Source organism: Ctenopharyngodon idella, chromosome 15 (assembly GCF_019924925.1).
Source record: "Ctenopharyngodon idella isolate HZGC_01 chromosome 15, HZGC01, whole genome shotgun sequence".
Classification (NCBI taxonomy): Eukaryota; Metazoa; Chordata; class Actinopteri; order Cypriniformes; family Xenocyprididae; genus Ctenopharyngodon; species Ctenopharyngodon idella.
In genome coordinates, this window is record NC_067234.1 from 32,989,077 (window position 1) to 33,015,547 (window position 26,471).

At 37.9% G+C, this 26,471-nt stretch overlaps 2 protein-coding genes and 1 long non-coding RNA gene across 5 annotated transcripts in view; 2 read left to right on the plus strand and 1 right to left on the minus strand.

The window, feature by feature from the left end:
* Positions 1-12,364, plus strand: part of LOC127495915 (uncharacterized) — a 105,027-nt gene extending 92,663 nt beyond the window's left edge. Inside the window, exon 2 of the mRNA XM_051863379.1 lies at positions 10,301-12,364. Within this exon, the coding sequence (XP_051719339.1) occupies positions 10,850-12,217 (1,368 nt within the window). The 5' untranslated portion in view covers positions 10,301-10,849 and the 3' untranslated portion in view covers positions 12,218-12,364. The remainder of the gene's footprint in view (positions 1-10,300) is intronic.
* LOC127495937 (uncharacterized) overlaps positions 1-21,662 on the plus strand; it is a 236,098-nt gene extending 214,436 nt beyond the window's left edge. Inside the window, exon 4 of the long non-coding RNA XR_007925212.1 lies at positions 21,537-21,662. This is a non-coding gene — a long non-coding RNA (uncharacterized LOC127495937). The remainder of the gene's footprint in view (positions 1-21,536) is intronic.
* Positions 6,391-25,006, minus strand: LOC127495900 (NLR family CARD domain-containing protein 3-like). Of its 3 annotated transcripts, XM_051863335.1 has the most exons (8): positions 24,718-25,001; positions 24,109-24,300; positions 20,359-22,134; positions 19,133-19,303; positions 18,624-18,794; positions 18,087-18,257; positions 9,007-9,180; positions 6,391-7,582 (listed from the first exon to the last, which is right to left on the minus strand). In XM_051863335.1, the coding sequence occupies exons 1-8, from the start codon at positions 24,756-24,758 to the stop codon at positions 7,576-7,578; spliced, it is 2,703 nt and encodes a 900-aa protein (XP_051719295.1). In that variant the 5' UTR covers positions 24,759-25,001; the 3' UTR covers positions 6,391-7,575. The 3 variants fall into 3 exon arrangements, with proteins under 3 accessions (XP_051719295.1, XP_051719296.1, XP_051719297.1); XM_051863336.1 differs by lacking the exon at positions 18,087-18,257 and having other exon boundaries at positions 24,718-25,006; XM_051863337.1 differs by lacking the exons at positions 6,391-7,582; positions 9,007-9,180 and adding an exon at positions 12,376-12,394 and having other exon boundaries at positions 24,718-25,006.
* Between the last annotated feature and the right edge of the window lie 1,465 nt (positions 25,007-26,471).

A 26,471-nucleotide genomic window follows, 5' to 3' on the forward strand; every position in this document is an offset into this window, starting at 1 on the left:
TTAATGGTTGGATTCCACAACTGATAACATAAAACACATATGCTAAGACACAACATTTCTTACTGAATTTGAGAAATTTTCTATTGCGTTTCTGATTTGGCTTTGAGATTCGCCGATTTTGGGTGCGTAATATGTGATGGATTCTACTGTCCAGTTGGCATTTTCACCCCAAAATGGCTGCCGCGCTACCGAAGCGCCACCTAGTGGCTGTTACCCAGAAAGCATCAGAGTTTCGCCTCTTGGGTTCTATACTACTCTTTGCCTGAACACTCACCTTGATCAACATTTAATTATATTAAATGATTAAAAAAAACTCCACCTTTTCAAGTATCTACACGTAAATTCAAGACTATAAAAAACACTGATATTCCTGTTGTAGAATCGATTCTGGTTGTTTAAATGGTGTTTCTGCACATTTACTTTCACTTTTTATTTGTGACGCGAGCGATGATGGCGTCACGTTACCTGCTCGAGCTCAAACCCCATATATTCGCGCGGCCGTGCACGTTTTGTGCGTTTCCCTGAATAAATGGTTACACGCATTAGCTTCGTATAGTGTTATAGTATAACATGCCAAAATGGTTCCCATAAAGGAGCGTAAGGGACCGTCTGAAAACTCCAAACACAGTGGAAAAATGTTAGCGATGCGATATCCAATCATTCATAATGATCATGAAGTAGGCTATTTAGGAGATCACAGATTTCTACAAGTCAATCTATTGAAGTTGAACCATTTACACAGATTTTGAGCTATGAGAACAAATGATTTCTTATCCTGTGTCTCCTTCTGGTGGACAACATTAGTATTACTTCATCTCTCATTCCCATTGATATAAATGGCTGCTCATTTAAAAAACTGCTATTAGTGAGAAAAATAAATAAATGGCAAAACAGAACAAATACAATCGGTTTACACCTTCAGAGCTTAGACCACTAATTATTCCAACTTTATTGACTTGCTCCCTATTCCTGCATGTCTTCATTCACATTGGCCAGAGATGTCACTGGCTGTGTTGCAATCCAATTTTTTTGCCCTTCCCTCGCTAACTTCCCTAAGACTGTTAACTCTGATGTATGTCCGTACATTACACAAGAGCTCACTAGTGGCAGAACACTTGCAATAAGTTGAAATGGAAAGTCCTGAGCTCTTGATCACTTGAAATCTGCTACAGTGTGGATTTATTACAATAACAATCAAAATAGCAAAACAATAAACTTTGTAACAAAGTTATTCATCTAAAAGTAGCAAAAATAATTATGCAGTTAAACCTCAAAATAATAAATGAGTCTCAAAATATTATAATAAATATATAAATATTTCATACACTAGAGTTGTGTGGGGAGGAGTTAAATTAAGCACAATCTGCTGACGTCACAATCGTGTTTGACTGTGATATATGGATCTGTCTGAAGTGTTCATATGAGTCGACTCTCTTCCTCAGTTAATCGAGGGGTCGAGGGTCTGTCCATCAGTGGTCTGCGGTGCTGTTTTAAAATCAGGAGGCAAAGTCCTCACATTTTATATATCTAATGCAAATTTATGTCTGTTACACTTAATTTTCCTGGTTATATAAACATTACATAAAAAGAGAGTCCAAATACAATTCTATTTTGTATTTTTACACTATGTTTTATTTATTAAAACCAAGTATTCATTTCATCAAGTTAGTGTTTTTACACATGTATACATTTATTCTTAAATAACTAAAGGCAGTTACAGTTTAAGCAATATATATTATTTGTAAACTAATGTTCAGCTTTTCTTTTCAATAATCAACTTATTTTCAGTATTTGTCAAGCTTGTACACACTGGTCACAGTCATGAAGATGTACAGTAGCCTCAGTTGAGTTGCTAACGAGTCGAGTGAGTTCAGGGCTGGGTAGTTACTTTTAAAATGTACTTCACTACAGATTACAAAATACATGCTTTAAAAAGTAGTTTGTAACATATTTTGTTAGATTACCCAAGTTTTGCAACTTAATCTAAATACTTTAGAAAAATGTGTACTAATGTAACACCAAAAAAAGGTAATTGCGAGTTTTTATCTCACAATTTCTGACTCAGAATTGTGTGATATAAATTTGCAACTGCGAGTTATAAAGTCAGAATTGTGAGATATAAACTCGCAATATTTTTGAAAAGAAAAATCTGAATTGCAAGAAAAGGAGTCAGAATTGCACGTCTTTATCACACAATTCTGACTTTATAACTTGCAATTGTGACTTTATATCTCCCAATTTTGACTTTATAAAACACAATTGTGAGTTTAAATCTGAGAAAAAAAAAGTCAGAATTGTGAGATGCAAACTCACAATTACCTTTTTTACAATTACAAGAGACTCACAAACAACTATCGCAAAACATGAAAACAGTCGTGTATCATCCAGGTAATTACAGGACAGTTAAGATTCAAGGGTAGGGGAGACCGGGGATGGTTGTAACATTTTTGACATTTCTGTCTGTATCTTGGAGTTCTTTTAAGCCAGTGCGTTCAAAATGTGATTAAAACAAGTTACAAGTGTCAGCTATTAAATGACATAGCTGTTATTTTTGTAGCACAAACAGAAAATGTGTGGTTTAGTTTCAAACACGGGGAGTGAAATGTTACAATTCACCCCATATACATCCCTCAATTTGTCTTTCTCTTCCAAGACTTAAGCCAGGGGTGTCCAATCCTGCTCCTGGAGGGCCACCGTCCTGCAGAGTTCAGCAAAAACCCCAAATAAACACACCTGAAGCAGCTAATCAAGGTCCACTAGAAACTTCCAGTCAGGTGTGTTGAGGCAAGTTGGAGATAAACTTTGCTGGATAGTGGCGCTCCAGGACTGAGTTTGGACACCCCTGACCTAGGCATACTGAAATAAAAAAACAAAAAACAAAAACAAAACATAAATACAACTAAAAGTTTACTTGGGGTATGCTGTAACATGATTCATTGATGTTACAACTAACCCAGAGTCTTGAAGCTCACCTTACAGCTAACAGCCAAAACATTAGCACTTGCATGAAAAATATCTACAAAGACACACAATAAACAATTTAACTTTGATGAGTTTAACTACACAGTAGAAATTGCCACAACAAAAAACAAAAAAAAGTTACTTTCTTATATTAAAATGAGTTTTTCTCCTCTAAAATCTGCTGCGTCTGCCACAGGGCTTTACTTTCCTGCATGTGGAATAAGGACTAAACCGAGCATGTGTGACGTGAATCAGGTGATTTGTAACTTGTTCCTGATTGGAGAAATTGGAAGTGTTACAACTAACCCGTGTTACAACCATCCCCGGTCTCCCCCATGTACATTTTTAAACTTGGCAATTTTTATAAATTCAGTCATTTTGTCTTGTGGAGTATATGTAAACTTTTTATGTGAAATGGCTTATTCAGTACAGTACTAAATAAAAATAACATGCAGTTTTTATGATCCCTCATAAATGTTGCATATTCTGCAAGGATTATGAAAATTATGAGCAGAACTGTCGCTTAGGATGTTTTTGCAGACTGTCAGAGTCAGAGAATCACCGATGGCTGTTTACATTAATTGCCCGTCACAGTTTACATTAATGTTGAAATGAAAAAAAAAGGCATTAAAATATGAAGTAATCTCTTTGGTAATCTAAAATACTTTTCAGATGTAACCGTTATTAGTTTACCACCCATTTAAAATGTAACTGTAATGAAATAAATTAAAGGAGAGAGATGGTGCCATCCTCTTTGTTGTTTTGCACCTATTTTTATGAATAAAATAGTGTGAATCTGCCTGGGAAGAATGATAAGGAAGGTTACTTGAGGCCGGGACTTCCCCTGATATAGATAAGGGATCTTGTATTTTTGTGAAAGATAATGGCTTAGTGAATGCTACCACTAGACAGTCATGTTCTCAATCTGGATGAATGCTCTGACTCGGGTTAAGTAAACCGTGAAGTCAGTGTAAGAGTGAAAAAAAAATATTTTCAACATTGATGATAATCAGAAATGTTTCTTGAGCATGTTGTTGAGCTCTCAGAGATGTTGAGCTCTCTTGTTTTCCTGGTTAAATAAACATTACATAAAAAGAGAGACCAAATACAATTATATTTTTTACACTTTGTAATGTTCTATTCATTCTATATTCTATTTATTAAAACCAAGTATTAATTTCATCAAGTTAGTGTTTTATACATTTATTCCAAAATAATAACTAAAGGCAGTAACAATTTAAACAATATATATTATTTGTGAAGTAATGTTCATCTTTTCTTTTTAATAATCATCTTATTTTCATCATTTGTCAAGCTTGTACACACTGGTCACAGTCATGAAGATGTACAGTAATCTACCTTTAATTTCCCTTCAGCTGATGCTCACTAAAACCCCACAGTCAAATCTACCTGAAAAACTGCAAGTGTACAGGACAAAAACTGTTTTAAACACAAAGGGTGGTCACACCAAATATTGATTTGATAGAATTTAATTAACAAATACAATCTGTTTATGACATTATTTTTGAAAGCATCCTCACTTTACAGCATTTTTTCACAGAACTGCAGAACTGTATCTTTACAGGAAGGTTTCTTCAATCATCTTGGAGATGTTGCTGCAGTTCTTGTGGATTTAATCTGTCTCAGTTTTTTCTGTTTCTTCATGTAATCACAGACAGACTCGATGATGGAGAGATCAGATCTCTGTGTGGATCATACCGGCTGTTGTCAGACTCCTTGTGTATTCAAAAATCTCACTGGATTATTACAATTAATGACAAATGTAAACTGATATTTCCTACTGAAACTACAACAAAAGATATAAATAACCATTTTTTTTTTTTCTTTGTGAAAATACTAATGTGTCTAAGACTTTTTCACAGTACTGTATATATTCACATACACAGATAGATAGATAGATAGATAGATAGATAGATGTTTAAGGTGTCATTACATTTTGTTTTGACTGTAGATGATGTTTTTTCATAATTCTGTTATATTTATATTATTATATGTCTGAGTAAAAGAAAAAAAGTGCCTCATTTTAACTAAGTTTTGATTTTTTAAAAAAAATTGTTTTTCAGTAGCTCTACACATTGTGTTTGGAGCTTCCTTTGATTTTAAATCTAGTAATTACCAGCTCAAGTAATTGGATGGATTTCATGCTGTTGTTGCAGTTTATATTTTAAGTTTTCTCTATATTTCTGTCTCAAAGCATGATTTTCCAAATATAAGGAGATGGTGGTCACTAATTCTCTAACTTTGGAGTTTTCTCTCCTTATTTCCTCCAGCTCACACTACATCACACCCTATCCCGACAATACTAAATCAACCAAAACATGAATGTTACAGGACAGAAAACCTCCAAAACACACGACCAACAAGTTGTAACCAAGAAGACTCGAAGAACAAGCTCCAGCACTGATGTATTTATCAGTATATATGTGTTGTTGCAAATATTACATTTATATGAAATACTAAAACTGAATTATTCTGTGCCATTTTCTAATGAAGGAACTTCCAATAATCAGACACATGGAATTGGCTGTGAAATGGATTCACTCAACAGACGTGTTCAGGGGCCTGTGGAAGATCTTCTGTTCCTCAGAATGGAAGAGGAGGACGAGGAAAAGTCCCTCCAAAAATCTTTTTTTAAATTTTTTTTTTATTTAGGGAAGACATGGAGTCTTTTTTGTTATAATTCAATGAAATAATGGCACTGAAAAGTAAACTGTTCTTTTCAAGAGTGTTAAGTTGATACATTTCCTATTTATTATTATTATATATTACAATTATACTTCTGTTTAATTTTTAAATGATAATTTTAGTTCTATCATTTGTTGTTGAAATGTCTTTGTAACACTACAATAAGGTTTGATTTGTTAACATTAGTTAATGCATTAATTAACAAGAACTAACAATGAACAATATATTTTATTAGTCTTTGTTAATGTTAGTTAATGTAAATGTTTAAAGCTTTTTGGATCGAGGCATCATTCACACTAACCAATCTTTGTCATATTTGTCAGTAACAGGCTTTGTGTGTCTTTATCACCTCCAGTGAGAATAGTGTTAAAATGCTTTAAACTTTGAAATGTTCATCTTTGACATCATCAGTCAGGGTGTCGATTACATTTTTAGCACAACTGAATATGATTAAACCAGAAATGATTCATTACTGTATAATTTTAACAGTGTTGTATTAATTCTTACTTTAATATCTATAATGCAAATGTCTGAATTTTTACTGTTAGTCAGTACACTGTAAATACAATACACTGTAAAAAATAAAACAAAGATTATTAGAGCACATTTTACAAGACAATGTTATTTCAGTTTTTATAGTTCAAAATTTCACATTTAATTCAATGTTACTTGCCGTTTCTTTGTAAGTGTTTGAGAAATTCACCAGCAATTTCTGAGTGAAAATTGTTTCTACACCATTTATTTCAGTCTACAAAACATCTTCAAGCACTATTATTATGAAGCACAGTCCTGTAATACATGTAAACACAGCAAGAAACAACAATAAGTTCATATGGAAAGACGTCTCAATAAGGCAGTTTTTAGAAACATAATGACGTCAGCAGTTTAAATCAACCCATCATTCACACTTTAATATGAGCAGTTTATGGATGTGTGTTGGGGTTGATCTCTGTGTTCAATACGAGCTGATCATCATTTCTACTGACCTAAAGACTGTTATGTGCTTACATATGAATAACACTGATTTCTTGTAATACTAATGACAAATCAGACTAGATGACGACACAAAATGTGATTTTTAAAGACACCTGAAGGTGAAATAAAATGCTGCTTAGTTGTACAAGGTCTGCAGTTTACATTTAAAAACCAATGATAAACATTATTTGACATGGAAATGGAGTTTCTTACACAACAGCTTTGAAAAGACACTTCATGATTACAGCACTACTATATTCTCATCTCCATTTACACTAGAGCTTCATCAACATCACATTAGTACTAGCAGTGACATCTTGGCCATTTCTGAGAAGTTACTGGAGTAACAAAGTGGTACCACAGTCACTTTTATTTATAAAGCACTTTATACTGTATATAATACAGATTGTTTCAAAGTATCTTCACAGAAATATATAGGAAAACAGAAACAATTATGCAAACTTCATCAATGAGACAAATTCGAATTGTGCTGTAAAGTAGTTTTAAAGTGACAATAGTGTCATTTTATGTGAGTGAGAGACTTTAATAGAGTCCAGTCAGAAATGTATGTTATTTATACAGTTATACAGTATTTTATATATACATAAATACAAGTTAACAGAGTTAGTGTATAACTCACATACTGTACAGTCATCATTAACATTTATGAAACCCTGTCTTAAAAAAGCTATAATTATTAATCTATCAGTCTTTATTCAGTATGACAAGATACACAAACGGTGTGCTCTCTGTCAGCTCTCTGAGCTCTCTGCTTCAGGATCCTGTGGTTTCTGCTGCGTGATTCAGCTCAGAGGAGTTTATAAACACTGTGCTGAATTTCTCAAGTTAGAGTGGAGAAAGAAGAGAGTGTCGGTGAGGAGAGTGTGTGGAGCCGGACTCAGAGCGGATATTTGAATGGAAATGGGGATTTCCTCATAACCTGTAAATTCAAAAATAAAACAGTCAATTATGTAAAATCAGACATTCATTTGAAATAATAAAAGTCTAAAACTATTTTAATACAGATCAATTATAAACAAGCCAAATCTCTCTGTTTATCAAATATGCAAAATCAAACTGTAAGAGCTGAAAATGATTTTTATCGCACAAAAAAGAAATTTATTGACTGAAACAAAAAATTATGAACAAAGCAGACCAGAACAAGCTAAAAACAATACATGCCAACATATACACAACAATACTACCAGTTCTAACTAATATTATATATAGTATATACAGTATAAGTTAATGTACAATAATAATGTAGACTCCAATAAAATGTGTATTTAAAAAAAACTGCAATTAAATGTCAGTGTTGATCAATGGTTGAAACAACTTTCAAAAAGTCTTCTTGCTTTTTATCTCTTTTTTTGGACACTCACTATTACAATATGCAGAAAACAATAATTGTTTTATAAAATACAATCACATCTATACTAAAATATATTTCATGAGATACTGTGTCAGTCTGTCACTGACTGTATAATGTGTGGATCTAACAAGTGCATTTGTGCAATCTTTTTCAAGATCAGAAAATGATCTTTATTAGTCAGACAATACCTTGGAAATATGTGATATAATATTTGAATTATCACATTGTTTTCACTCAATTAGGAAAAGCAAATTTAAAATGAGTTTGTGATCATATTTATATTTGTATTTATTTGCAATACACTAATATCTCAATTCTTCAATGAGGATGTTGTGAAGTCATGATCACAATCCATCTGGATTTCTCATGATCATGTGATCACGCATCATACAGAACGAATGCACGTGTCATCAACTGAAAAAATATTCCCATCAGCTGGGATTTTCAGTGGCAAAAACTGTGGCACATTTCTACTGAAAACATCAGATCAGTTTAATCAAAATTGGCAGAAATAAACACAATTTACAGTATAGAGACTAAACTGAAGATGAATTGGATACTCTTATACAGTACATTGTTTATGAAGAAATATGCGGTCCCACTTTATATTAGGTGTCCTTAACTACTATGTACTTACATCAAAAAATAATTACAATGTACTTATTGTGTTCATATTGTATTGCAAAACACTTTTGCTGCTATTGAGGTTGAATATGGGTAAGGTATGGGTAGGTTTAAGGGTGGGTTAAGGTGTAAGGGAACGGTCAACAGTGTAATTATAAATGTAATTACAGAAATTATTTACAGATGTAATTAAATGCAGGTATTTTTTAAAATATAAGTACAGTGTAAAAACATTGCATTGTACTAAATTATTAATTTAAATGTTAGTACATAGTTGTTAAAGACACCTAATATAAAGTCCAAATATGCATATAAATATATAAATGTTCAGCTATATGAAAACGTGAATATTTGAAATTATTACTTACCGCAGTGTCTCTAGTTTATAATGTGGGGAATTCTTTAGAGCAGAGAGCAGTTTACGTCCTGAATATCCTATTTTATTCCGAGTCAGATTCAGTTTTCTCAGGTGTGAGGGGTTTGATCTCAGAGCTGAAGTCAGAGCAGCACAACCTTCATCTGTGACTCCACAATTATACAACCTGTAGAGAACAATGACACACTCTTCACTCTCTCAGTTCAGATCAGATCAGTTTAGCAGTGAATCCATTATTAAAGAGAAAGTACAAACTTAAAGCACAAATCAATATGTGTGATAATTGAGATATAAAATGTCACAGAGCACAAAACATGATATGTGTGTGTGTGTGTGTGTGTGTGTGTGTGTGTGTGTGTGTGTGTGTGTGTGTTTGTGTGTGTGTGTGTGTGTGTGTGCGAGCGTTTTTGTATAATGACATGGGTATTACGGGTATTACGACGTAAACATGCAATATGAGGACATTTCATGAGTCCTCATATTTAAAATAGCTTTAAAGGTGCCCTAGAATTGAAAATTGAATTTACCTTGGCATAGTTGAATAATAAGCGTTCTGTACATGGAAATGACATACAGTGAGCCTCAAACACCATTGTTTCCTCCTTCATATGTAAATCTCGTGCGTGAAAAACACCACGGAAAAACAGGCGAATCTCAACATAACACCGACTGTGACGCAACAGTCGGGATCATTAATATGTACGCCCCCAAGATTTGCATATACCAGCCCATGTTCAAGCCAGTATTAACGTCTGGAGCTGCACAGCCGAATCATCAGACATTCTGCAGGTTTTGTGAAGCCATCAAGCAATGACAATAGCTAAAATGGCAGATGGATCGATAATAACTGTTTATGATCCATGATATCATGATATATTTAGTGATATTTGTAAATTGTCTTTCTAAATGTTTCATTAGCATGTTGCTAATGTACTGTTAAATGTGGTTAAAGTTACCATTGTTTCTTACTGTATTCACAGAGACCAGAGCCATGTCGTTATTTTCATTTTTAACCCGAAAACGCTTGTAGTCTGTATAATTCATAAACGCATCTTCATTCATTATAAATCTCTCCAACAGTGTAGCTTTAGCCACGCAGCATTATCAAACTCATTCAGAATCAAATGTAAACATCCACAATATGCCATACTTACGTGATCTGCTATGCTGCATCACCAACAGTTTGTAAAGATCCATTTTGAGAGTTATATTGTGAACTTCAGTATTGTTTATACAATGTTTATTGGAGTCGCGAGTTTGGGGGCGGGGAGCACAAACGTTTAAAGGTGTACACACCCCAAATCAGAGCATTTTTAATTCCACCCCAAAATAGGCAGTTAAAACATGGTATAATAAATGATCTGTGGGGTATTTTGAGCTGAAACTTCACAGACACATTCTGGGGACACCAGAGACTTATATTACATCTTGTGAAATAGTGTTCTAGGGTACCTTAAAAACATACTAAACAATGTTTTATTAAAAATGTAAAAATGCAGAAAGTTTTCTGTGAGGGTGTCACATCCACGCCTTCCCGGACTCCGTTTCCCAGAATCCTCCTGTTCCGCACTCCTGTTTGCACTTCCCTCATCAGTCTTCCCGCCATCTCCCCGGATTCCCAGCACCTGTTGTCCTTGTCAGCACTCCCTTTAAGTTGGACTCACTCCCTGCACTCCTGGTCCGTTATATTGTTTGCTACATGTGTGTAAAGCTGTCGTTCTGTCCTTCGATGATATTAAAGCCCTGATATTGTGGATTTCCGTATTTCGCCTCATCAATACAGCATACACCGTAACAGAATAACGGACCCAACCGCTGGAAGTCTACTTTTCAAGATGGGCTTATTCTTCATCTCCGAGATCCCTGTGTCTCCCGTGCCTCCAAAGCCAGCTACAGCGTCGGATCGCCTTTGTGGGTGCCGGCAGGACGGTCGCTCGCTGGAGAGGTATGTGGAGGAGTTTGTCGAGCTTGCTTATTTGGCGAATTGGCCAGATGCCTGTTTGAACGCCTGTTTTCTGGCGGGGCTGGACGAGGACACGATCCGTTTTAAAGAACCTGCCTGCTATTTTTCCCTAGTTGAAGCAATTAATCTGATTTTGTTCCTAAATTGTTCTGATTTTGTCATTGAGGAGGTTCTTGATAAGTCGTGTGATCCTCGTCCAGTTTCCTCAGAAACACCGGCGGCCTGGCCAGTTCGCCAATTGCCGCTTCCCTCCGCCTGCCCCTCCAGTGAGCATTCCCCTGGTGTCCTGCCGGACCCAAAACCCCGGATGGGCGATGAAATATCCTCAACTGGGCCGAAACTGCAAAGAAAGAAGAAAAGGGCCACCAAACAACCCAAGTCTTCTGAGTTTTCTGCCTCCATGCAGCCCCAGTTTCCTGAGTTGGCTGTCTCCATGCAGCCCCAGACTCCTGAGTTTAATGCCTCAGTGCAGCCCGAGTCTCCTGAGTTGTCTGTCACCGTGCAGCCCAAGATGCCAGTCCTGGACACGGAGGACTGGTTAATAGACTTTTGGGCTGAACCAGCTCCCAGTCTCCTCGACCTTGTTTCAGCCTTCCATGTGCCAGCCCTCACCGAGCCCGCTCAAGGGTCCGCCGAGCCCGCTCCAGCCGCCGCCGCCGCCGTGCCAGCCGCTCCAGCAGCCGCCGTGCCAGCCGCTCCAGCAGCCGCCGTGCCAGCCGCTCCAGCAGCCGCCGTGCCAGCCGCTCCAGCAGCCGCCGCCGCCGCCGCCGAGCCCGCTCCGACTCCAGCCGCCGCCGAGCCCACCCCAACCGCCGCTGGACCCACTCCAGTAGCCCACGAGCCCTTTGAACCCCTGAGTCTCCCAAAATATTTTTTTGGGGGGGGAAGGGTATCTGTGGGTGGGAAAGATGGGGGTGGGCTAGGAGACCCTCCGTGGCCTGCCGAGGCTCCTGACCCGCCGTGGCCTGCCGAGGCTCCTGACCCGCCGTGGCCTGCCGAGGCTCCTGACCCGCCGTGGCCTGCCGAGGCTCCTGACCCTCCGTGGCCTGCCAAGGCTCCTGACCCGCCGTGGCCTTCCCTGGCTCCGGACCCGCCCTGGAGACCTCCACATCCACGCCTTCCCGGACTCCGTTTCCCAGAATCCTCCTGTTCCGCACTCCTGTTTGCACTTCCCTCATCAGTCTTCCCGCCATCTCCCCGGATTCCCAGCACCTGTTGTCCTCGTCAGCACTCCCTTTAAGTTGGACTCACTCCCTGCACTCCTGGTCCGTTATATTGTTTGCTACATGTGTGTAAAGCTGTCGTTCTGTCCTTCGATGATATTAAAGCCCTGATATTGTGGATTTCCGTATTTCGCCTCATCAATACAGCATACACCATAACAGAGGGGTACAGGGGCAGATCTTCTGTGATAATTCTGTAGATAAAATATAAATGTAAGCAGTGTTTCAAGTACTGCTTTTCAGCAGCGGCGCTTCAATGTGATGACCTAAAAAAGACAGCGTAACGCAAAATAATGGCAAGAAAACACGTCTTTCAATAAACTGAGCATGATGGTTGCACGCAGCGCGCCCAGTGTAGTCAGCTTCATTAACAAATGACTCTTATGAACCGGTTCTTTGGGAGTCAAAAACACACAGCACAGCCAAGTTCACTTACGAAATATTTTTCCATTTGTTCGTGAATCGGAAAATTACTGCTTCTTGACTAACTCAGAAGTCCTGTGAGAAATGTAATCCCATCGGAATATGTCTGAGATTAATTTTCGTAATTGTTTGGCTGATTCTCCGACCGCCCGCTCCACTTTCATCATGGATAAAGGTCTTTTTGCCATCCGACGAAACAATAACATGAAATCAAGAAGAAGATCCCGATCACAGAAAATAATAGCAGGGTTAGGTAAGAATCTAAACGTATTTTAGCTTTTCTCGATTGCTAACACATTATACGTGATTCAGTTGGCCCAGTTTCCCAAATCAGTCGTTCAGTTCTCAAAACAAAGACACACTTCTCAAAACGTTTAACAATGACAACATTAGGTAGCAAAACTGATGACACACCAGTTAAAATCTGAGAGAGAGCTGAAAGCATCATTTACAGGGGTTTTAAACTCACACAGTACCAGTACTTTAGATGAGGGAAATTTCACTCTTCTATGTACAGTAAACTGCAGGGACGTGCACAGACATTTTGGAGGGCAGGGGCTCAAGCGGAAAAAGGGCACTTCTCATATTTATTTAAAAAAATAAATAAACAAAATGTTAAATATATTAACACAACTCTGACTTCCTTACCAATTTATTTTAATTCCCTCACACTCACGCAATTGTTTCATACTCCACAGATTTCTACAGAATAATCAGTTCACACAGAGATCATGATCTTCTTTAGTGTTCACTAGGTTTATCACAAGAGCAGGCAACAGCAAAGGAAACTATGCCACAGTGTGTTTTCTACAATACTATTCTCAAGTAGCTATATATATTTAGAATAATAACTGCAGAAGGAGAAGGACATAGTTTCACTAATAATTTATTTTGCACAAATCAATAAATCGTTTTAATTCTTTTGGTGTTATTGGAATACTTCTTTCATGTTGTGGACAATTTTAAGATTTGTCTATTTTTGCTTCCAAGTTTTCTTTTACTCTAATGGAAAGAAAACTTCCAAAATACACATTTAGATGGTGTTTGTTTTAAGCCTACTACCCTCCATCTGTTTGCATCTGCAGATTTCTTCTAAATGAACCAAAATGTTACGGTGTATGCTGTATAGATGAGGCGAAATATGGAAACCCACAATATAAGGGCTTTAATCATATAAAAGGTCAGAACGACAGCTTTACACACATGTAGCAAACAATATAACGGACCAGGAGTGCAGGGAGTGAGTCCAACTTAAAGGGAGTGCTGACGAGGACAACAGGTGCAGGGAATCCGGGTAAAATGGCGGGAAGACTGATGAGGGAAGTGAAGACAGGTGAGGAGAACAGGAGGATTCTGGGAACTGGAGTCCGGGAAGGCGTGGATGTAACATTACCTCCCCCTCCCCGGAAGGCGTGATCCTCACGCCTCAGATGAAACAACGGGGAGGGGGGGTGGGCGCCCTGGAGACCTACAGGCAGGTGCGGGGGGTGCAGGCGGATGCTGAGGTCTCCAGGGTGGTACCAGGTCCTTGGCCAACATGGGGTCTTAAGCTGGGGGCGGACTCGTGGGAACATGGATCGAGCTTGTGGAAGTATGGAGTGTGGAAAAGGGGACTTGGAGTAATTTCAGTCCAAAAGTCTATCAACCATTCTTCTTCCACAATTATTGGCGTTTTGGGCTGCTTGGCGTTAGAAAACTCAGGAGATTGGGGCTGCACGGAGGCAGAAAACTCAGGAGACTGGGGTTGTATAACGGCCTTCTTTCTTTTCCTTCTCGGCCGTTTAGGCCCAGCAGAGGATCTTTCTTCGGCCCTCTGGGGTTTTGCGTCCGGCAGGACACCAGGGGAATGCTCACTGGAGGGGCAGGCGGAGGGAAGCGGCAATTGGCGAACTGGCCAGGCCGCCGGTGTTTCTGAGGAAACTGGACGAGGATCACACGACTTATCAAGAACCTCCTCAATGACAAAATCAGAACAATTTAGGAACAAAATCAGATTAATTGCTTCAACTAGGGAAAAATAGCAGGCAGGTTCTTTAAAACGGATCGTGTCCTCGTCCAGCCCCGCCAGAAAACAGGCGTTCAAACAGGCATCTGGCCAATTCGCCAAATAAGCAAGCTCGACAAACTCCTCCACATACCTCTCCAGCGAGCGACCGTCCTGCCGGCACCCACAAAGGCGATCCGACGCTGTAGCTGGCTTTGGAGGCACGGGAGACACAGGGATCTCGGAGATGAAGAATAAGCCCATCTTGAAATGTAGATTTCCAGCGGTTGGTCTGTTATTCTGTTACGGTGTATGCTGTATAGATGAGGCGAAATATGGAAATCCACAATATAAGGGCTTTAATCATATAGAAGGTCAGAACGACAGCTTTACACACATGTAGCAAACAATATAACAGACCAGGAGTGCAGGGAGTGAGTCCAACTTAAAGGGAGTGCTGACGAGGACAACAGGTGCAGGGAATCCGGGTAAAATGGCGGGAAGACTGATGAGGGAAGTGAAGACAGGTGAGGAGAACAGGAGGATTCTGGGAACTGGAGTCCGGGAAGGCGTGGATGTAACACAAAACAAGCTAATCTGCATATTTGAACACATTGACCCCCGGTTTCACAGACAAAGCTTAAGCTAGTCCTAGACTAAAATGCATGTGTGAGCTGTTTTAACTGAAAGTAACTTGCACTGACAGATCTTAAATTATGTCAGAGCCACTGTTTTGTCTCAAGATGCACACCAGTAATTATTTTTCTAGTGTATGTTCATAAAAGCTACTTAAATATCCTAATTGAACTAAGGTCTAATCCTGGCTTAGGCTAAGCCCTGTCTGTGAAACTGGGCCCAAGAGTTTTTTTCCCCCTGAAATGTTGTAAGTACATAATATGTATTATAACAAATGCCTGCAGAGGGCGCCAAAAGCCTGGTGATTGTTGTTGTTACACAGCACGATCAAATCCTTGTTTTTGGCCAACCAGCATAATTAAAAATATAACATTAGTTAAATAATAATAATAATATTCGGCCACTTTATTATAGAAATGCTACAGCCACTGTAATTTCTTCAACAAGAATATGTGGACATCAAACATGCACACTCAGAGCGAGGGTTTAAACTTTTATTGATGTAACGTATTCCTGTGTAACTAAGCGTAGATTTAGGAATGATAGCATTACGCAATGTTGTATTATGATTTTTAAATGGTGTTAATAAATCGTGCATGCTTAGAAAACGTCTCGGGTTACTGGTGTAACCCTTGTTCCCTGAGTAAGGGAACGAGACGCTACGTCGAATGACGTGATGGGAACCCATCACGTCATTCGACGTAGCGTCGATAGTTCCCACGAAAGGGAACGTCTCGGGTTACTGGTGTAACCCTTGTTCCCTGAGTAAGGGAACGAGACGCTACGTCGAATGACGTGATGGGTTCTCATCACGTCATTCGACGTAGCGTCGATAGTTCCCACGAAAGGGAACTGTCTAATAATGCAGTTCATGCATTCGCGTCCATGGAATGATCCTCTTCCGGTACTGACAGCCCTACAGATATCTTTACCATGGTTCAAAACGCAATGCATAGCACATTCAAATAATTGAAATTATAATATGACAAATTGCATTAGTATCAAATCAGGCAGATGCGTTGCTGGTGGTCAAATTATTAACGCGGCGTTAAACGTATAAATAATCTCACCCTTAAATAGCCAAAACTTTCACATGTTTGTGAACATACATAGGCTACCTGAAAGAGATGCATGGCATTCTAGGGCTTTTTTCTTTTTCGCTTCTCATCGCCAGACAGCTGTTGTCTTTTCCCGATCATAGTTGTCACAAGTTATTATCAGCCAGCAGCAAACACGAGGTGGGGCGGGGCGCGCGTGCATGCGGGAATGAATGAGGTGTCGCGGAGGGAGGGCATCTGAACTCGAACTGATATAAAGTATTTTTTTATTCAGTAAATATATTTGTTTGACAGGGAAGCTGTGCGCAAACAGGAATATATATTCATTTATTTAAAAAAAATTAAATTAGCCAATACACTGCTATAGTACTGTATATACTGTAGCCTAATGAAAAATGTTGAATTTACTTTTACTGTAATTGACAGTATACTGTATTGCGGTGCATACTAAGTTCATACATATTTTTCTAATGTTTTTCATCTACTGCAAGATCACTGTACAATAGTAAAATTAAAAAAAAAAAAAAAAATCCCTCCAAAAGTTCATTGCTGTATTTTACTGTATCTGCATCTGTAAATTTATCTTTGTATAGTGTAGTAGACATTGAGCTGCAAAAAAATTCCTGAATCCCAATAAGAGGTTTTCGTTACAGTGTTATATGATCTCACTAGTGTTCACTGGGCAGTGCAGTAGTCTGTGTATTTGTTAAGTTTTGTGTGTCATCTGAGGCCAAAGCTTGATTTTGTCAGACAAGAATAAGTTTTTGACTAGAACATTTTATTTTGACCTGGAAGTTTGAGGTTTGTACGAGTTGGTGTATTTGAGATTGTGTTTATAGTTGTGAGAAAATGTTGAATTGTTTCATGAATTGTGCGTTAGCAATCAAGAAAAACAATAACTAGACTGAAAAGTTTGAAAGACAAATTTATGCTGGCTAGTCATAAAGCCAACTTAAAGTATTCTTTAAAAAACATAAATAGTTGGGTCAGTTAGGCCAGAATATAGATGCTCTGGGTGATTGGAAGTGTTGCTAAGTAGTTCTCTTGCTAGAGTATGTGGTTGATTTGGTGTCCTGGGTGAACACAGACAGACATTCCCACCTCTGTTAATAACAGAAACTCAAACATTGTTTGCAAAAAACAAGTTTTTGTTGCTCTTTAACTTTAACTTTAACATGTGATTTATACCATAAAACTGCTCATCTCCTTTAGTGATACAAGCTCAGACTCATTTAGAATCTGTTGATGTTTTTCATATAGTGTCTTTACTTGGTGCCATGATGGATATTGAAATCTTGTTATTTATTTTTAATTTTAAACAGTATAGATGATTACTTTGTGGAAATGCAATGTTTGTGAACACAATTGTGTATGTCAGGCCATAAATCTCTAAAAACTATGCATGTGCGCTTGCTTTGGTGTTGCCACCCCTCATAGACCTCATGCCACCCCTTTGCCACCCTATAAATAATTTTCTAGATCCGCCCCTGGATGGGTAGGTTTAGAGGGACAGAGGGACAGAATATACAGTTTGTACAGTATAAAAACCATTACATCTATAGAATGTCCTTACTTTGATAGCAAAACAAACCTGTGTGTGTGTGTGTGTGTGTGTGTGTGTGTGATTTTACAAAATGAAAAACAATACTTTAGAAAGTGTCAATGCAGAAAGATGAATGTGATGAACAGTAAAAAAAAAATTAATCCAGCATGTTCTTCATTTCTCTTACACCTTAAATATACTTTACATTGTGATTCATGTGTGAGAGTCAAATATGATCTTACCACAGTGTCTCCAGTTTACAGTGAGGATCCTGAAGTACATCAGACAGCAGATTCACTGAATTTCCTATTTCATTCTCAGACAGATCCAGTACTCTCAGGTGTGAGGGGTTTGATCTCAGAGCTGAAGCCAGAGCAGCACAACCTTCATCTGTGACTCCACAATCCCACAACCTGTAGAGAACAATGACACACTCTTCACTCTCTCAGTTCAGATCAGATCAGTTTAGCAGTGAATCCATTATTAAAGAGAAAGTACAAATTTAAAGCACAAATCAATATGTGTGATAACTGAGATATAAAATGTCACAGAGCACAAAACGTGTGTGTGTGTGTGTGTGTGTGTGTGTGTGTGTGTGTGTGTGATTTTACAAAATGAAAAACAATACTTTAGAAAGTGTCAATGCAGAAAGATGAACATGATGAACAGTAAAAAAAAAAAAAAAAAAAAAAATGAATCCAGCATGTTCTTCATTTCTCTTTACACCTTAAATATACTTTACATTGTGATTCATGTGTGAGAGTCAAATATGATCTTACCGCAGTTTCTCCAGTTTACAGTGAGGATCCTGAAGTACATCAGACAGCAGATTCACTGAATTTCCTATTTTATTCAGTGACAGATTCAGATCTCTCAGGTGTGAGGGGTTTGATCTCAGAGCTGAAGCCAGAGCAGCACAACCTTCATCTGTGACTCCACAATCTCTCAACCTGTAGAGAACAATGACACACCCTTCACTCTCTCAGTTCAGATCAGATCAGTTTAGCAGTGAATCCATTATTAAAGAGAAAGTACAAATTTAAAGCACAAATCAATGTGTGATAACTGAGATATAAAATGTCAGAGAGCACAAAACGTGTGTGTGTGTGTGTGTGTGATTTTACAAAATGAAAAACAATACTTTAGAAAGTGTCAATGCAATAAGATGAACATGATGAACAGTAAAAAAAAAAAAAAAAAAATGAATCCAGCATGTTCTTCATTTCTCTTTACACCTTAAATATACTTTACATTGTGATTCATGTGTGAGAGTCAAATATGATCTTACCACAGTCTCTCCAGTTTACAGTGAGGATCCTGAAGTACATCAGACAGCAGATTCACTGAATTTCCTATTTTATTCAGTGACAGATTCAGATCTCTCAGGTGTGAGGGGTTTGATCTCAGAGCTGAAGCCAGAGCAGCACAACCTTCATCTGTGACTCCACAATCTCTCAACCTGTAGAGAGATGAAAATCAAATGGCATAATAAATAGTTAAACACTATCAAATAGCTATTAAAAAACCCATCAAACAACTTTCAATTCCAATATAATTTAACAGTGTCAAATTATTTTCCAAGTTTCATGGTCAAATTCACACTAATCAAAAAGGTTAAGATTGAATTAAATTAATATTTCTATATTTATTAACTTTAAACCAAGGGTCTTCAACCGGGGGTCCACAGTGGTACTGCAGGGGTCCGACAATTAATGTTTGATCAAAGATCATTTTTTGATCTCTTGAACTCAATGGCCAATCAGAGGTGTTTCATTTAGTCAGAATCCACTCACTGCTCAAAACACTGGAGTTTTTGTTCAGAGCTGAGTTCTGCACGCTCACGAATCCTCTCATTAACAAAGACACGATGCAAGAGACTCATTATGCAGTGTACACAAATTTAATTCTTAAAATTCTATTCCAATTATTTGTAAAAGTAATGACTTGTAAATAATCTTAAATGTCTCACTGTACATTGTTATTCTTGTTATGGTGGAGCCGCTGCTACACATTACATCTGCTCTTTACTAGAGAACCTGCAATAGTTTCAGATACTCAGTGATTCGTAAAATTAAAATGTGAATTTGTAATAAACTTGAAGTTCAGATAAACGTTTAATTGTCCACCTGACTAGTAAAATTAAATGTGTGACTCTATGTTAACCATACATCAAATGTGTTTTAGGAGATTTGAGCTACTTGATAAAATGAGCTGTTTTTCCAATTTGGTCTTAATTTCTTTTATGTCATCTATTTACAAACAAATATTTAAATATTTAAATTCCTTCTTTATGTGCAAGAACATTCAACTGGTAAACCTGAATTATTTATTCATACGAAAGTCAAATTCTCTGACTTTGTTTGAATATCTGAAGGAATTTTACATTGTGACGGTTTAGAAAACATCAAAATACTGACCACTAAACTCTGGACAACTTCTGCAGCACTGAAGATTTATGAACTTTTATTTTCCTGATGTTTTAACAGTGAAGTGATTGTTCTCAGAGATACTTACTGAACTGATCTGGATTCTTTAATCACAGGCAGCAGCTTCAGAAAAACTTTCATATCTTCAGCTTCATTGTTTCCTAGAATAAACTTTGTGAGATCAAACTCGTCCAGCTTCTTCTTTGATGTCAACAACACAAAAACTACAGCTGACCACTGAGATGAAGAGAGTTTGGCTTCCTTTATTCTTCCAGATGTCAGATACTGTTGTATTTCCTCCACTAGTGAATGATCACCCAGTTCATTCAGACAGTGGAACAGATTGATGGATTTCTCTGGAGAGTCAATGGTGCGGATCTTCATCTTGATGTACTCAACTGTTTCCTCATTGCTGTCAGATCTGCTGCTTCTCTGTTTCATTAGTCCTTTTAGGAGAATCTGATGAGACTCCACTGACAGACCCAGAAGAAACCGCAGGAAAAGATCCAGATGTCCATTTTTACTCTGTAGAGCCTCATCCACAGCTCTCTGATGCAGCTCAGATAATGAAACATGTTTAAACCTTTCCTTAACTTTATACAGCAAACTCTGATTAAACACATTTCTGTTGTTGTTTGTACAGGAGAGGTGCACATATAGAGCTGCTAGATGTTCCTGAACGCTCAGATGAACAAAGCAGAAGACTTTCCCCTGATACCAGCCAAACTCCTCTCTGAAGATCTGAGTGCACAATCCTGAGTACACTGATGCTTCTGTCACATCAATGCCACACTCTCTCAGGTCTTCCTCATAGAAGATCACATTGCCTTTCACAAGCTGCTGAAAAGCCACTTTCCCCAGTTTGAGGATCATGTCTTCATCTGTCACGTTCTTCTCATAGTCCTTCTCATGTTTGATGTTGGTCTGAAGGATCAGGAAGTGTGTGTACATTTGAGTGAGAGTCTTGGGAATCTCTCCACTCTCTGCTTCACTCAACATCTTCTCTAGAACAGCGGCTGAGATCCAGCAGAACACTGGGATGTGGCACATGATGTAGAGGCTCCTTGATGACTTCAGGTGTGTGATGATTGTATTGGCCAGACTCTGATCACTGATTCTCTTCCTGAAGTATTCCTCCTTCTGTGGCTCATTGAAGCCTCGTACCTCTGTCACCCGATGGACACACTCAGAGGGGACGAGATCAGCTGCTGCTGGTCTGGAAGTGATCCAGATGAGAGCAGAGGGAAGCAGATTCCCCACAATGAGGTTCATCAGCAGCACGTCCACTGAGGCTGATTCACTTACATCACACAACCTCAAATCGCTCTGAAAATCCAGAGACAGACGACACTCGTCCAGACCATCAAAGATGAACAACACTTTATATTCATTACTGGATATTTCCATTTCTTTTGTTTCAGGGAAAAAGACATGAAGAAGATCAGAAAGACTGAGTGTTTTGTCCTTCATCAAATTGATCTCTCTGAAAGGAAGTGGAAATATGAGCTGGACGTCCTGATTCTCTTTCCCTTCAGCCCAGTCCAGGATGAACTTCTGCACAGAGACTGTTTTTCCAATGCCAGCGACTCCCTTTGTCAGCACAGTTCTGATGGGTTTGTCTTGTCCAGGTAAAGGTCTAAAGATGTCATTGCATTGGATCGGTGTGTCCTCTGTTGCTGCTCTCCTGGATTGTGTCTCAATCTGTCTCACCTCATGCTCATTACTGATCTCTCCACTCTCACTCTCTGTGATGTAGAGCTCTGTGTAGATCTCATTCGGGAGTGTTGGGTTTCCCTGCTGTGCTGTTCCCTCATATAGACGCTCAAACTTCTTCTTCAGATTTGATCTAAGTTTAGATTTATGACTGTAGAATTAAAATAACACATTATTACGTAAATCGACAAAAAAACAAAAAAAAAAAAAAACAAACAACATTCATACTGTAGAGCCTAATTGGCTCCAGAAATTCTAAATAAATCAAACATCGATATCAACAGATATCAACAGACAAGACAGAGCAGGTTACTTATGATATTAAACAAAGTCCCAGCTTTCAAATTGTGTAGTTTTTTAAGAAATTCAAACAATAAAAAACGTTTTTGGCTCTTTAATGTGTCGTGACAGATTGCTATAGCGCCTCAGCTCAAGCGGCTCATAAACCGATCATCGCTTCCTACTAGTTAATTTATAGCATCAAACAAACATGAATGAACATGAGAAGGAATGTTGTTTCAAACGCAGAAAGACGTCAGTACACATCATTTTTCAAGTTTAAGTCCACTGAGGTTGATCTTCTAACTCCTGACTGCTTTGTCAGGCAAAATGGCGGATTCGGTGTTCTGATTGGTTAGATCACCTGTCAATCAAACTCCCGAAGGGTCAATTGAGGGACTCATACACAACTCTTACAAAAGCTGCAAATACTCACTGATGCTTAAGAAGGCAACACAATGCATTAACAGTTGAAGACTTTTGGAATACAATGATCAGGCTAAATTGTTATTTTTTTTTTTTTTTTTTCTTTCTTATAAACATATAAGTAAGTATACTATTTAGCTTCTGAAGGGCAGAATTCACCAGTAGTTAATCATCAGGGCACTTTTCGCGTACAGTTTTATGATACTGTGAATTTGGCAATTCATTTCAAAAATGTTTTTCATCTACTATTTAGTGGAGAAATATGTGATTTTGGATGCAGCCAGAATGTCCTGCACCATGTTGGTTTTAGGTCAGGCTGACTAAACAATCACAGAAAATGTTTTAATGTGACCCACATACTCAACACAGACCCAATTATGATAAATAATACAATTGGGTGAGAAACACTTTCTCATGCCTCCTACAAGCAAGTAAAGAGTATGTATCTTTAGTGCACCTTTAAACAAAACAAAACAAAAAATTCACACATCTCAAGCCTTTTCTAAAGTTTACACCCCCCAGCTCTTAAAGGGTTAGTTCACCCAAAAATGAAATTTCTGTCATTAATTACTCACCCTCATGTCGTTACAAACCCGTAGGACTTTCGTTCATCTTTGGAATGCAAATTAAGATATTTTTGAGGAAATCCAAGAGCTCTCTGAGTCTGACCCTCTATAGACAGCAGAGTTTTAGAGAGTTTTGTATTATTGATTTAATACCATACAACTGTACAAATATTAAATTGAGTACCTGACTTCGCTGTGATATTTTACTGGTGTATGAATATGTACCATTTCAAGTTTTTAATAAGAATACCTGATTTCTGGATGAATATCTTTATTACTGAATGTCTGAGTGTCATCCATATGGGCGGCTCCTGCATCAGCATCACACGCATTCTGCTCACGTGTACAGCGCTGGGCAATAATGAGTCGGCGTTCTGATGTAGAACCTGGAAGCGCTGCACTGTGTTTATGATGTGAACACGTAGGAGAATGACAGTGAAGAGAAGAAATTTTTTAATAAAGTCCTTATTTTTGTTTTGTTTTGGTGCACAAAAAGTATTCTCGTTTCTTCATAACATTAAGGTTGAACCACTGTAGTCACATGGACTATTTTAACCATGTCTTTACTACCTTTCTGGGCCTTGAAAGTGTTAATTAAATTGCTGTCTATGGGGGGATCAGAAACCTCTCGGATTTCATCAAAAATATCTTAATTTGTGTTCCGAAGATGAACAAAGGTCTAAAGCTTTAATACGACATGAAGGGGAGTAATTAAGGACAGAAATTTCATTTTTGGGTGAACTAACCCTTTAATGGGCTGTTTGTGTTTGTCTTTTTGAGCATCAGTGAATGTTTGCAGCTATTCCTTAGTGTTTACATAATATCAATGCCATATGTATGCAGAAATATTGTACCAGGGTGCAGATGATATATATAGTGATGGTGGCTCCCTAGACCAGTCACTCCTCGTAGACACACAGCTGGGCTCTGGTGAGTCTGATGATTTCATTTTAGAGCTTAATCGTGGTGGATGATCCCTAGACCAGTCACTCCTCATTGACACACAGCTGGGCTCTGGTGAATATGATTTCTTCTGCTGCACTGAACTGTAAGGGGGGATTGTAACATTTAAAATATAACAATTGGTTTCACCTCTAAAATCACATTAAATTTAAATAAATATATTATATACAACAAACTGCAACAGAAATCTCCTCAATCATTAAATTGACCTCTACTAAAAACCACTTCAATCTGTAAACACTTATTTAATTATTTATTTAGGGCCCAAACATACAGGGACACAAAAATGCCCCTAAATTAGACACTTATAGCACATTAGCAAAAACGAATCAATAAACATACACTTCTGCTTTCAAGAGACAACATTTAAACATTTATTTGTGTGAAGATATGCTTTCAAATCTGTTTTTATATGGGGATAACATACTAATATAAATGACAAGAATTTCCGATTTTATGCAGTTCTGCTATTAGTTGTATATCTTTGCAAAACTCTGTACCTGTGGTGGTTTCTGTAACGAAAAAAACGAGGCAGAGACATTGATTGACAAGACCTTGGCTATGTCTGGATCATAATACGCTCTCTGTCTGAGCCGCACCCTCATTTATAAAGTTCTGCAACTGGAAAGATGGTTACAGTATTGCGGTCCGCGGTCTTCCCACGGAATTGGGGTACTTTTATCACTGTCGCTGTCGAGTGGTAGCAACCCCAAAATAACATGATATGTAGCCCCTGAAATGCGAATCTGACCAGGTGAACGCGGATTTGACCCTCCAGAACGCGGATTTTACCGGGGACCCCGCTGAAACGCGATTGGGCTAGTTTTGAGTAGCAATTGGGCGGGTTTTGTTGTAAAAAATCTGGCATGTCTGGACGGTTATCTAGTTGCGAATTGTAAAGTATTAATGAGTTGCTGATATTACGTGATACTACGATTATTTTCAGTTAGTATGTGTAATAAGTAAAAGGTCATTTTTATTACTCTTAAGCAACAAAAGCAGAAAATAACAACAGCATAGAAAAAAAATGTTACAAAAAATCCAATGTTTCACAGTAAAAGAAAAAAAAATAATGTTGCTAATAATGTAGTTATTGAAGTGGCGGTGCATTTCCATATACGGCATTTTGAAGTAAGTTGGCAGCTTGAATACTGGTAAAAAAAATCAGTTCGAACATTGTTGCAAACTAACACAATTTTAACCCACACTACACAAACATGTAGTGTTGGAATTATGTATGCTAATAAACAGATTTAAACTCAAAAACCCAAAGTTAAAATGGACAAAAAATTAAGATTAGGTATGATTCCATAACTGGTCACTGCCATGGGCCTCAGTAAAAGGTTACCGTCCATCAAAAGCTGTAACAGAGCTCGATTTTGTACGGTGAAGGCTCACCAGTTTGCAATTATCAGTAACAACATATACTATATTTACGAATGCTGTAAGCTTTGATACTTTGTTTTTTTGTAAGCTTTGATACTCACTCTTTATTCTGTCCTCACAATGACGTAGTTCTTTTTTGGTAGGCTACAAAATGACTCCCAAGTTTCACCAAAGTTAACTTTCACTTTCGATCAGGGTTGCCAGATTTTCACAACAAAACCCTCCCAATTGCTACTCAAAACTAGCACAATCGCGTTTCAGGGAGGTCCCCCAGTAAAAATCGCGTTTTAGCGGGCTTCCCCTGGTCAAATTCGCATTTGTTCGCAAGTTATTTTGGGGTGGATTCAAACCGCGGCAACAGTGTTAAAGTAGCCCAATTGGCAACACCGCTTTCGATGGCCAAGTCATAACAACAGTGGAATAAACCATTGCAGCTTCAGAGGGGTGCTTTGAGTAATAAATCTGACAGTGTTTTACATAGGAACTGCTTCACCACAGTGCCAAATCACATTAACTATCGCAATTATTAAAATATTCCTTACTATAAACATTAGGAATATTTACGTATGTTTTTAATGTTTTGATAAACTGTTCAACGTACAGTAGTATTAATGATAGCCAGAAGGGGGCGTTGTTGGATTATTTTCAAATAAAAGTTTCAGGGTTTTTTAACAGACTCAAGTGAGAAACGTTTAATGTGACAAATTACTTTTAAAAGTAATTCACGATTAACAATACAGCCTGTGAACGATATATTTTAACTGTAGAGTTCTGCATAAATAAGTATAGGCTACTTCAAGTTTTATTAAGTAGCCTCTTCATAAGCAAAGTTAAGTAGCATATATTTTTAAGTATACTTTATGTAGTA

What these genes read in the sequence shown, in the direction of transcription:
- LOC127495900 (XM_051863335.1), bottom strand. Translation starts at nt 24,758, where the DNA reads ATGTCTCTGCCTCGTTTTTTTCGTTACAGAAACCACCACAG. An exon ending in CGTTACAGAAACCACCACAG is followed by an intron (nt 24,301 to 24,717) that starts GTACAGAGTTTT and finishes CCCCCCTTACAG; the next exon opens with TTCAGTGCAGCAGAAGAAAT. An exon ending in AAAGAATCCAGATCAGTTCA is followed by an intron (nt 19,304 to 20,358) that starts GTAAGTATCTCT and finishes ATCTCTCTACAG; the next exon opens with GTTGAGAGATTGTGGAGTCA.